This window comes from Solanum verrucosum, unplaced genomic scaffold, assembly GCF_900185275.1.
Source record: "Solanum verrucosum unplaced genomic scaffold, falcon-dt-bn FXZP01000261.1, whole genome shotgun sequence".
Lineage (NCBI taxonomy): Eukaryota > Viridiplantae > Streptophyta > Magnoliopsida > Solanales > Solanaceae > Solanum > Solanum verrucosum.
The window spans coordinates 6,234,448-6,248,104 of NW_026019969.1; the positions used below are offsets into that span (position 1 = coordinate 6,234,448).

Genomic DNA, 13,657 nt, shown 5'->3' on the forward strand with positions numbered 1-13,657 from the left:
ATGGAAGCTTTGAAACAAAAACCAAACATCCTACTAGACCAAAAATGACCTTTCGGAGCTAATCGTGCCGATGAAATTCTCATCTGATCACGTTATACTAAGAATATTGAAAGAAATCAAACTTTAACTAAATTTCAAATATCTTGGTAAAATGTGACCAGATGAGAATTGCATCAACTCGGTTAGCTCAAGAAAGTCATTTTTAGTCTAGTAGGATGATTGGTTTGGGTTTTGAGTTTGTGCAATTAGGTGTTTTAACATGGAAATTTGGTTAAAGTTTGATTTTAATCAATATTCTTGGTAAAACGTGATCAGATGAAAATTACGTCAGCGTGGTTAGATCCGAAAGATCATTTTTGTTCTAGTAGGATGTTTGGTTTGCGTTTCGAAGCTTCCATTTTGAGTTTGTACAATTAGGCGTTTTAACTTGGAAATTTAGTCAAAGTTCGACTTCAGTCGATATTCTTGGTAAAACGTGATCGGATGAGAATTCTGTTAGAGCTGTTAGATCCGGAAGGTCATTTTTGGTCTAGTAGGATGGTTGGTTTGGGTTTCGAGGCTTTCATTTTGAGTTTGTGCAATTAGGCGTTTTAACTTGGAAATTTAGTTAAAGTTCGACTACATTCAATATTCTTTGTAAAACGTGATTGGATGAGAATTCTGTCAGCGCGGTTAGGTCTGGAAGGTCATTTTGGGTCTAGTAGGATGGTTGGTTTGGGTTTTGAGGCTTCCATTTTGAGTTTGTGCAATTAGGCGTTTTAACTTGGAAATTTAGTCAAAGTTCGACTTCAGTCAATATTCTTTGTAAAAATTGATCGGATGAAAATTCTGTTAGCGCGGTTAGATCCGTAAGGTCATTTTTGGTCTAGTAGGATGGTTGGTTTGGGTTTCGAGGCCTTCATTTTGAGTTTGTGCAATTAGGCGTTTTAACTTGAAAATTTAGTCAAAGATCAACTTCAGTCAATATTCTTAGTAAAAAGTGATTGGATGAGAATTCTATTAGCACGGTTATATTTGGAAGGTCATTTTTGGTATAGTAGGATGGTTGGTTTGAGTTTCGAGGATTTCATTTTGAGTTTGTGCAATTAGACGTTTTAACTTGGAAATTTACTCAAAGTTTGACTTCAGCCAATATTCTTAGTAAAAAGTGATCAGATGAGAATTTCGTTAGCGCAGTTAGATCCGGAAGGTCATTTTTGGTCTAGTAGGATGGCTGGTTCGAATATCGAGGCTTTCGTTTTGAGTTTGTGCAACTAGGCATTTTAACTTGGAAATTTAGTCCAAATGGTTTTCCAACAGTTCTAAAATCTGACAAGCCTATTTGTGTCATTAGTTGCTCAAAGTCTAACTTCAAAATCCATAACAAGATTACCATTCAATTGTCATTCACTCCTTAGAATTGCATTAATCTTTCATTACTAACCAAAGGACGGATGTATTTTTTACCTCCAATGCTGACCATTTCAATTGTGTATGGTAGATAGATAACTGTGATCCTTCATCACTTCTAATTAAATACAATCAGATATATTATGAGGAATAGATAGCTATTGTAGATAGATAGTTGTAACATTTATCAGAATCACTTTATTTCCATTCTTTACTTGAAAGTGCATTAGTTGTTCTTTAAAATGTTAATCTATTACTTTCACTAACTATCAATCCAGAGGATCTAAATCCTTGTCTTTGTCATAATTACTATAGTTTGTCTGCCACTTTCAACCTGGTAGTGCTGCAATAATGATGTGATATTCTTTATTTAGAGCACCTCAACTACGTGACTATACAAATTAAGCTAAATGAGAAAGCATTCATGAGGAAATAATTCACTCACACATAATTCATTGTTAAATTATTAAACACATCTTCATTTAAAGTGAATGAAACTTACATAATTCATTTTTCAATTACAAAAGCTGGCACATACAACAAAGACATACAATTACCATTTTTTTTCAAAAGAAGTCTCCTATTTTTTGTAACATTTTCCTTCCATGACAAGCACCAAGCTTCAAAAGTTGAATTCCATCCTCAACAACATATAATCACTTGATAAATTAGCATCTGAGTACTTTGTATTTCTAACTGGATCTTTGTGATTACTCCAACCGCTGAATAGTCTGCGAGAAAAGAAAATTTCAATACAGTCTCGGAGAAGAAGGAATTAAAAACACCTTGGAGAAGATGGACTTACCGTTTAGGTCAGCATTTTTAGCAATTTGAATAACATCTGGGTTGGCTACTTACACAAACACTAATGTTGAACCTAATCATGCATTTGTTGTACAAAAACAACCTCCTTTAAGCCCACAACATTCACATGTATGTACATTTGTGGACATTCTACTAGGTAACAAAAAATCCCATTATGGTTAGACCTTACAAAATAGCTACACAAAAACCATTCAGTGATTTAAAGCTTATCATTAATAATCATCCATATCATACTGTGACGTTCAAGTTCCCTGATGCTCAAGAAGAATTTCATCCTCTTTATATCTTGAGTAATTCCCATTGCTGCCTTGACTCGTTCATCTGAGTTGTATATTTCAAATGCAGGGGATCCAATAATAGAAAATATCTTACCACGAATCTCAGATAGATCACGCTTTCCTAGCTTGTCAATTAAAGAAGCCATATTTTTATCATGGCTTTCAGTGAATTGTTTCATCACCTCCATCAAACCTCTAAGAACAGTCTCATTATCATCTTCAGTTGTTTTTCTTTTTTTGAATCTACCTTTTTCTTTGACTTTAGAAGATGATGCTTTAAAACTATTACCTTGTTTCTGAGATTGATGGGTTTCACCTTTTTGAGTTGTGAATGAACTTTGTGCTGATCCAGTTGATTCATTAGGTTCATCTTGAGCAGTAAATGGAATTTGTGTTGCTCCAGTTGATCTCTTGTGCCTGAAGCATCATCTACGTCGACAACATCAATAGAAAATCCCACAGACGTGCCATTAGTAATTTCTTGAGCTTCAATTCTTTCTATTTCTTCAACAACATCTTCTGGCCCTTCGGCAAACTCTCCAGTAGCTTTATCCTTGCCAAATATCTCTTCCCGATCAACAAATAATGGCCATTTTTTTAAGTTCATTGACTTGGCATTTGGATCAACCTAAGAAAATAAAGAACAAGTACATGAAGTATCTGAAAATATTCCACAGACAAAGATCCATTAACTAAGAGAAAATATAAGTAAGTAGCAATTCCCTAATGATTTAAAATAAATATAAATTACCTTTATCAAGTCATCCCAAGCTTTTGGATCATCAACAAAGATACTTCCATCACTATATTGGAATCTTAAACCACTTCGACTCTTTAGCAACGATATTGTTGCATAACTCTATTTCCATGCTCGCATTTTAGAATCAACATGTGGTAGAGATTTCAATCCACAGTTAGGATGACGAGCATTCATGTAGTGTTTCAATTCCATTAAATATACATGCCTAAAGGTTCCATTATCTCATCTCCAACCATTAACACACAATTCTTTTAATCCATCTACAAGAGTAAGTTCCTCTTCTGGAGTCCATACCCTTCGAGATGAAAGTGTTGATTTTCTTGCCCTCTTTCTGGACGTGTTAGATGTTACAACAGTAGAACTAGCCATTTCAATCTGTAAAATTATAAATGAAATCACAAGTAATATTAAGTTACAACTTACAAGTAAATTATTTCAATTATAACCAAATAAATTGTAATAAACTTGATTGATCTGGGAAAAAGATAATGTGAAGACATATATACAAATTCACTACTTGTATTAAAAAATAATAGATATACATTGAGATTCACTATTTGTCTGTACAAACAACAATGTGAGATATACAAAAGATTGACTATTCGTTTTCACAAAATAATAAAAGTTATTCCATTTTACAGTGAGCGGAAAATCAAAAACAAAGTGCACAAGCACACCAAAAGTGACCACATAGTTTAAAATTATAAAGATTGATTTCCCAATCTTTCATTCCACATAGACTGATCTAGTTCATCCCTCCAAGTGGTCCACTCATCAGATGCTTCAATTGTATTAATATTGTCATGTTCATGTTGATTCTCCATGTGGAATTCCATTTCCATATCTAATGGGCTAACTTTCATCTCTCTTCGAATAAAATTGTGTATCAAATAGCATGCACTAATAATTCTATTGTGAACCTTAACCGAGTACTAAGAAAGACTTCTAAGAATTCCCCAATGTCCTTTTAATAGTCCAAATGCTCTTTCAATAACATTACGCGCCCTAGCATGCTTCATATCAAAGAGCTCTTCTCGACATCGAGGTGATGGATTGTCACCCTGCCAATCCTTTAGCCAATATATGTTTCCTCGGTAGGGAGACAGAAAACCATTTCCATTTGTATATCCTCCATCGCACAAATACTACTTGCCTAAAAATGTAAATAATTATATAAATACTTTAAATATTATTCTATTTTGATGTAGTAGAAATAGACAAGGGTCTGTGTAGCGACCCTTCCGAAATAATATAAGTCAATAACTTGCGAGATTCTTATGCATATATTGTCCTCACACTAGTAAAAATGACATAAAAAGAATATTATCAACTTCCGAGTACCCAAACTAGGTCGTTCATGCTTCACACAATCATTTTAAATTAGTGGTAAGTTTAATATGTTACAAGACTTGGGCTTACACACCCCAAAAGAACAAAACATAGAGCCATACTTATATTACAACCCATAGTGACATGATCAAATTAGTCCTCAAAATTTCGTGTAAATATACAACACATAGATCATCTACAAGTCCCAAGGTTTATACAAAATATAGATGCCTATATGCAAAGGTGATCTTCCTTAAAGCTCTCAAAATCTCCATCTTCAATTGCCTACTTCATGCCTCCTCTCGATCATTCCCTACCATAGAAACAACTATCGCTAATCATATAGCTTAGTGTGCAAAACTATAGGTTCGGAGCCATCGGATAGTTAGAGGTCCAAATGGGAAGCACTATAGAAACATAATAATTAAATCAAGTAAACAATATAATTAAAGTATCAAGTTCGATATTTAGAGGTCCAAATGTCAAGAACGCTCATAGCACCATTTTCCAAGAGATTCAATAACAAGACTCGCCCAATATATACATCATGTCGTCACACCAAGCACAAACAAGTATCAAGAAGGGCCGATGCCCTGTATCAAGAAGGGTCAAAGCCCAATAATCAAGAGAACTAAGAACCATATTAAAAATGGCTTTCTAGTTCGTACTTAAAATGGACAACTTCCATTCTTAAGACGGACTAAAAATCCAGAGTCAAGATGGCAAATGATCTGAATCAAGAGGCATGCCAATAGTGACAAAGTCACAGCCACAAGAAGGACAAGGTCCCAACAAGAGTACCAAGTGATCAAATAATTCATACAAGTGGGCGAGTTACATAAGCGTTTTTAACGTCTTAAAGGATACTAACACGACAATGCAAAGTGGCAAGAGGTAACCAAGGTACCAAGATCAACTTTCAGATATACCAGCAGTTAAAGGAGTGCAAGTACAAGTTTATACACAAACCTCGGTGCTTTAGCAAAGAAACAGTCCAACACAACTTCGCGAGTTCAGACCGTAGACCAACCAACGTTTCAAGGTCCTCAACTTGTTCATGAGTATATACAACATTAAAAATACAATTAAATAACTTCTTTAATTCCTAGCAACTCAATAATGTTGATGTAAAACGAGATTATCATCACAAGTAAGCTTAGCATGTACAAATACGACTATGCTCCCGAAACAATGATTCTAGCCTGCCTAGTACCTCATGTCGCAACTTAGATTTGAAAAGGAAAACGACAAAACTAGACTTTATAACCTTCGTGAAAGATGTAGATACATCTCTTAGGGTTGCAAACAAACAAAAATCACTGCAAAATATATTTTGTACAACAATATATATTCAAAACACTAACAGTTGTTCATACATGATTTGTAATTTCAAAATCTGGACAGAAATTTTCCTATGTTGTGTCCCATATTTCGAATCCATAACAGCTAAATCAGAGTTTTACATAAACATAAGAGTTGTAGGTCTACGAATTAGCTTTCCAAATCATATTTATTCACTGTAAAATAAGTTCTAGAGAAGGAGATATACATAAAATACCAAACACTACCCAGCTCAGAAACATATTTCGTCACTTACCAAAAAGAAGTGTGTATCTCGAATTCCAGTCAAAAGGGCCAAGTTTTTCTCTTGTGATTTTGAAGAACAATCTGTTTAGATATGTAAGGTTCTAAGACTTGAGGAAAATGAATTTACTAAAGGAGGTGTGAAAATATATAGTCAAACAAGTGATGTTTATCACTTGGGCAACTGTCCTTCGAAGGTGTTGCCCAAAAAAAAAAAATGTGTGCTGCCCAAAATGCATACATATACACCTATATGTATATCCCTCATCTCTTTTTAAAGTTATACATAATTCTAATTAGAATATTATGAAATTACCCAATACAATACCTTAAATTACGATCACAATTTATGTTAAGCAAGTTAGCAATTATCACAATATTCCAAGTTCCCAAAATGAGAGTAAAACATATTATAGTAATTAAGCAATGGTAAATTGACATGCGACTCTTGGTTAATATTTAGGGGTGTTACAGTCTGCCTATTATTTAGCATACCTTGAGGTACTTTCAACCCATTTCTTCGGAGAACGGCATCTCGCAATACGGACCATTAGCGGTTGATCCCTCCCAACCAGGTAATACATAAATAAAGTTGAGATTTCTATCACAAACCCCCAAGACATTAGTTGATGTATCTCTTTTTCGTGTTCTGTATCTTGTCTTATGTATTGCTTCAACTCTAATGGAAATGTAAGTACTATCCAATGCACCAAGACAACCCTATAAGATAAATTCAATTCTAAATACTAAAGGACTATTAAAAATAAAAATACTTTCACCATAATATTTCAAGTTTGTTGTAGTAAATCAAATGTTAGATTGAAATTTACCTACCTTAAACCATTTCCATCAATCATCACTATCATCTTTGAGCACCGGATTAGGTTTAACAAGTAACACTGGAGTTAGTTTAAGAATAACTCTTAGACATTCATTAAAGGCTCGACTTACACTCCACCCCGATCTAATATAATCAACTTTGACAGACCTGTTCTTTTCGTGATAAGCCAAAATATTTAAGAAAATTGCTAACTTTTCAGTACTCGACATATTTTTACTATCTGTCAACCCCCCAATATTCTTGGCTAAGGAGGCTAAAATGTGAAAGGCATTTCTATCCATCTTAAGCTTGTCAATACATACAATATCATTGTCACGAATGAGAACATTTAGATGAGACAAAATTTTAGGAATTCTAGCACTCATACAATATCGAATGACCCGTCTATTTCTAGATTAGTTTCTTAATAACATGATGTAAATAGCCATAAAAATAAATAAGGACATTATACGAATGTATCACAATCTCCTCGAGGATCATAAAGCATTCAACATCGCTGAGAATCCATTTACACCTATTTTTCATTTAAAAATTGCAGCATCATTATCAAATTGAATCCAAAAGAAAAAAAGTATCAATCATGTTACTTAACTAATTATTGCAAACACATTGTGTATAATAAGAAGGTAATAGATTGTTTCATACTAGAATGTTCAATTTTATTTAAAAAAAATGAAAAGTAACATTGAAAAACAGGGTAAAATATTTATTTTTGTTTGGCTTCAATAGCTAGAATACTAATATTATTTTGTCAAAGTGCAAATAACATGTTCATCTTTTGCAGTTTTAGAAGCTAAAACAACAAAACTTAATGAACCCATTTTTCAGAAAGCACAATTTTCGAACAAACAAAACAAAACCCACATCAAATTTGGGTGTACTAAAACATCAACCTAACTAGAAAATACTGAGAAGATCTATAATTTCATTCGTCTCTCATCAGATTAACAAGAGGAAAAACACAAAAAGAGAAAACAGGAGGAGAAAAAGAAGAAAATAAAACAAGATCAGCCAAATTTTGAGTTTCAGAACTTCTAACCTCAAAGAAAGAACGCCATATTGAAAGTTTTTCAATCTATTTGCCTGAAAGATGAAGAGTCATTCTAGATCTACGGATATGGAGAGAGGATCTGAATGTTTATCTAAAAAGAAGTGGTGTATATTTGATTGAGAGTGAAAGGCAACATTGTCAATTTATATTTTTATTCAGGTATAATTTATTCCATTTTTTACCCTGTATAAAATAATACATAGATTGACTCATAATTTAAACATGTATTAGTTATGTGATTTTCTAATTTTCTAACTAAACATAGTATTATGTGTGTTGAATTTTATACTTTGACAAAAAAATGCTACGATAAAGCTTATACAATATTTTATACCTGAATAACTCAATCCTTATTCAGTAACCAAACGTCCCCTAAAAAACTGTCACATAAATTAGAATGAACATATTTTGATTCTGGTTAGTAGCGTAAAATGATTGTGGGCGGGGTAGTAGCGTAAAATTGCCTTCGCTCCTGTTGTGACATGGTGCGGACGGCGGCGGCATTCAGAACCCTACTCAAATTGGGATAGGCAATCACGTAATTCCGGATTGAAGTCGGGTTTATTTGGTCAATTTACCAAGCGCTCCAGCTATAAAGACGCCGTACACCACCCAAAACCCTCCTTCTCGAGCCTTCACTGGTCCCTCGTTTTCTTCCTCTCTCTTCCTATCAATCATCCCTTTTAGAGAGAGAAAGCAAAAGGCTACTCTTCAACCATGTTGGTTTATCAGGATCTCCTCACCGGTAATCTTCTATCCTTCTTCAGTTTTCTAGTTTCTGTCACACTCTTTGTTATATTTTGTTAAATTTTTGGTAGAAAGTTGTAACATTGAAGTTAGAGTAGTTTTGTTTCAGCACTCTGTTTAGCGAATCGTTCTTGGATGATTGGCGCTTGTTGATGCTTCCGCTTTTGTTTTACGATAATGGAATTTTGCGCAGTTTTCTGTTTATTTGTTGTTTGATCTGAAGCTATCAATACGATCTGGTTGATTTGTGACTGATGTTACTGACTATGTGGTCTGCATAAAGGCCCTAAACTATTAAGACGGCGCTATCTCTTGTTTCTTTTTTATTGGGAATTAAGAACTAGATCTACTAATCTGGATCTTATATTTTAACAGAGTCTTGTAGAGGATTTGATCTCAATGTTTTTTACCTTGCTTTATGATGTAATATTGTATGTAAGAGCCATACATGAGTAATTTGGATCCATAATATTGGTTGCTTCTAGTTTAGCTAGACTTGTGCCGTATGTTATTTAGGAAATCCTAGTTTGATGTATCCGGTTACTGCAAATTTATGTAACAAACACAAAAAGATGACTTTTGCAAGGTCCCAAAAGTTGGAGGTCTCAAGTTCGAAACCTCTTGTCAACAAAAGCAACAGGTTTGCCTTTTGGGTTGAGTACCGGGCTTGCCTAGTGTGGGTTACCTCTCTTGTGTGGTGGTTTGGGAGCTATTGATTAGGAACGGGGTGGGTAGCGGCTGTGGGTTTCCCTTGTCATATAAAAAATAGTTCTGGTTCAATGAAACATCTTGAAGGCTATTTGAGTTACAGTAATCATAATTTAATCCATTAAAGTATTTATTGTTATGTGCACCTTAAAGTTGCTGTCTCTGCTTGATATGCGAAAATTCACTATTCATAGCTTGTTTGTAACTCTTGTCTTTGTACATATTGTTGTTTGTAACCGTGGCTTTAAAATTTTTGTTTATGGCCCTTTCTTGGTATGGTGCTGTTCTTGAAAACTTAAAACTCTTCAAAAAAATATTGCAGGTGATGAGCTTCTCTCAGACTCATTTCCCTACAAAGAGCTTGAGAATGGAATGCTTTGGGAAGTTCAAGGGAAGGTAGGGTCTCCAGTTAATTATTGCTCCCAAAATTTCCTTATATTAGCAACCAAATTTTTGTGGACTATCTAGTCTATGTAAAAAGAGATAATGTGATGTGTTGGTTACATTACAGTGGGTTGTTCAAGGTGCCGTTGATGTAAACATTGGGGCAAATCCTTCTGCTGAGGGTGGAGGTGAAGATGAAGGTGTGGATGACCAAGCTGTCAAGGTTGTCGATATTGTTGACACTTTTAGACTTCAGGTTTGTATACATAGTTATGGAAATTTCAGTCGATTTTAATATGCATGTTAATTATATGTGAATAGATAACGGTTTGCTATTTGCAGGAGCAACCTGCTTTCGACAAGAAACAATTTGTTGCCTTCATTAAGAAATACATCAAGAACCTGACGCCCAAGCTAGAAGGAGAAGCACAAGATGCATTTAAAAAGAACATTGAATCAGCAACTAAGTTCCTTTTGCCAAAGCTCAAGGACTTTCAATTGTATGTCCATTTTCATATCAATTTATGATGATGTTGTCTAAGCTAATTCTTACTGAAGTTGAATGCATTTTGGTTTCCTTCTACATACTTGACACCTTGAAATAGAAACTGATACTATGTGTGTGCGCTGGCAGCTTTGTTGGTGAGAGCATGAGTGACGACAGTGCCCTGGTGTTTGCGTTCTACAAAGATGGTTCAGCTGATCCTACCTTTTTGTACCTTGCACCTGGCTTGAAGGAGATCAAGTGCTAAATGTCTGGTGGAGTGCTACTGCTAGAAGTTTTGCATTGGAGTTTATGTTTCATGTAGTTTCAATATCTGGTCCTATTTGCTAATTTGTGTCCGTTTCTTCTAAACCTTGGTACTTGTTGTAACCAGTACCTGCAGTTTTTCTTCATTATAAAATCTTATTATGTGGGACACAGCAAATGACCCTCTGATTGAATTGAAAGTGTTCTTTTCTATTGATTAGCAATTTTGCCTATTTGATTCAACTCTCTGAGGCCTTGCGAACTTGTCGCTCATCTAGGTTTTAACATATATTTGATACGACCTGAACTTGTTGATTAGTTGCTAATATAGCTTCTTTACTTGTCATTTGTTGTTGAAAAAAATGGATGCCTAAAAGGAAAGGTCGATGCTTCATAATTATATGAATTGGGGAATCAAGGTATGTAAGACTAAAATTTATTTTTCTGCCGAGGCACGCCCACATATCTCCCTTAGATGGATGAATGAAGTCTAGGTCAAAGAATGCTAGAGAGGCTCAATCGACCAAAGAGAGGTGGTCACGTGTTCACTTATCATTTGATTAATGTGTTCTCGTGCACAAGATTGGTTTTGGTGACTCTCACTTGTTTTATGCCTGATACAGCAGAGCCGACCCTCATGTGTTTAAGCCCCCTCGTGTACAACAGGTGTTATGAGATTGGTTGCATATGCAATTGACATTCATAAGTGATTGGTTAGCAATGTATCAAAATTCATGTATCAATATTGCCCTCGAGAATTAATTATTCAGTTGGTCAGTTGAATCTATATAAGACACAAGAATCCAAAGGCAATAATAATATTAATAATATATCATGTGCCTACTTTTTAATGAACAATCTTAAGACATGTGTATAACGAGCTAAGAAAGACATGAGAGTTATGGTATCATATCTTACATGTGCTCGTCATATGTTATTCTATCAGATATACGAGTACATGTTGTATATATACTTGTATAGTCGGTGAGCTCTACTTCTACCTGGACTTAAACTGTGTCTAGTGCTATTTTATTGTACATATGCTTACAAAGTATGGGTATATCAAGATCTATCCCACCCATATGATGGTTGTATAGTTTCATATTTTAGTAAGATAATGTCAGTTGTCACATTAGACATGTGTTTCAATTAGGCAGATTGGCCTTCATCTCTGTATAAACAATTTTTTGTCAGTTATATCGCTTGTTCACAAATCACATGCTATATCATGTGTTATGATCCATCTGTAAAATACATCTTCCTACGGTTCTTATCCGCCTCATCCAGGCTTATGGCCCGGTACTTAATAAGTTGATTAACATTTCATTTAGGGGATTTGTCATTTTATAAAAGTATATAAATATAATTATTATTATTATTTGTGTGAAAGAGAATCAAAATTGTTTTTATACAATTAAAGAAAAATCTAGTTCGTATAGTTCAAGAATATTTTTTGCATTTTTTAGTTTTTTTTTAATAATAATTCCAATTCACATTCTCTCATTTTTCACCTACCGCACCAAGCACTCATTCATGAAGATGGTGCACATACACCCATTAACTTCAAAAATTTTTTATATATATATACACACGTTGAGCTATGATATATATTTTATTAGGCACTCAAAGATACAAAAACTATTTAGGTGCGTTGATTTAAACATTACAAAAATTTAAAAATATTGAATTAAAAAAGTGGATGGCTAGTTTTAAACTTAGACCTCATGCTGCAAAATGAACTTCAAAACCACCACTCCTCAAAGCAATTTATATGTAATAGATTCAATTCAATTCATATTTATACATTATTATATTAGTTTTATATTTTTATGTTTAGTAAAATTATCATACGAATCATCATTGGGTGACATATTTTAACTGACGTGTATTAATGGTGCACCCTTTGTCTTCAAATCGTGGGTTCGCCTCTACATATATATAAGGACCTGAACATGAATTCCCTCGCAAAATGGAAACCTCACTAATAGATATCATAATGAATCAGTCGTTCTCTTGATTATGAAGTTTTCTTTCAGAAAGTCTTTATATTTTTTATTTTTAATTCAAAAATCATTTAACTATGCTTTTCTCTCTCAATAAGTCACTCAATTTTAAACTCAAAATCTACTCAACAATGTTTTATATACAAATCACTCAATCTATTTAGTTGATTTTTATATTAAAATTTGTTAGATATAAGTATTTATTTAGAATCAAATTTTTTTTTTATTTTATTAGATTTATGGGTTTTTGTCTAGTCTATCTGAAGATTGATTTTGATTTATGGGTTTTTGTTACTGTTGATTTAAATTTTGTGATGATTCTTAGAAATAAATATCTTTTTACTTCTTAGAATTTTGATTTTAAATAAAAAGTCTATATTAACAAATTTTAATTGAAAAAATTAATTAAATAAATTGAGTGATTTAATAAATAGAATTTTTCCGATTAAATAAAAGAGAGAGTGCATTACACACATTATTGAGGTGTGTTTCTCAAATTAACAAGTGATAATTTTGTATGATACTCATAATTCCAATATTTTAAGTATGAAACTCAAAAATAGAAAATAATTTAAGTGTGTTTTTGATACTTATCTCCTACTTTTAATGTTTGGCATTACTGTTAAAAACTGTTTATTTTTAGAAGTACTATTTTAAAATGATTTTTAAAAAAGGTGCAATTTGTATTTGGCTAATTCATTTGAAAAGTGATTTTGATAAGAAATTGTGTTTGGCTAATTTTTAAAAAAAGGTGTTTTTGAGAGTCAAATTACAAAAAAGGGGTAAGTGTCAACGTACTTTAATTTATTTTATAGAGAGAAACTATTTTAAATATATATTGCAATTTTTTAAAATTAAAATATACATATTTAAATTTTCAATTAATATTATACATAAATAAATAAATAAAATATTAATATAATATTAACATGATGATTTAATATAATTAAAAATATCAAGCAAAACAAATTTAAAAATCATTCCACAAATTAAACCACTATATATGA

At 33.1% G+C, this 13,657-nt stretch overlaps 1 protein-coding gene across 1 annotated transcript; it reads left to right on the forward strand.

Moving 5' to 3' along the window:
- The first annotated feature begins 8,595 nt into the window (after positions 1 to 8,595).
- On the forward strand, positions 8,596 to 10,890 carry LOC125815195 (translationally-controlled tumor protein homolog). The gene is made up of 5 exons (XM_049494608.1): positions 8,596 to 8,802; positions 9,835 to 9,908; positions 10,024 to 10,152; positions 10,239 to 10,396; positions 10,531 to 10,890. The coding sequence occupies exons 1-5, from the start codon at positions 8,775 to 8,777 to the stop codon at positions 10,646 to 10,648; spliced, it is 507 nt and encodes a 168-aa protein (XP_049350565.1). The 5' UTR covers positions 8,596 to 8,774; the 3' UTR covers positions 10,649 to 10,890.
- The last annotated feature ends 2,767 nt before the right edge of the window (positions 10,891 to 13,657 follow it).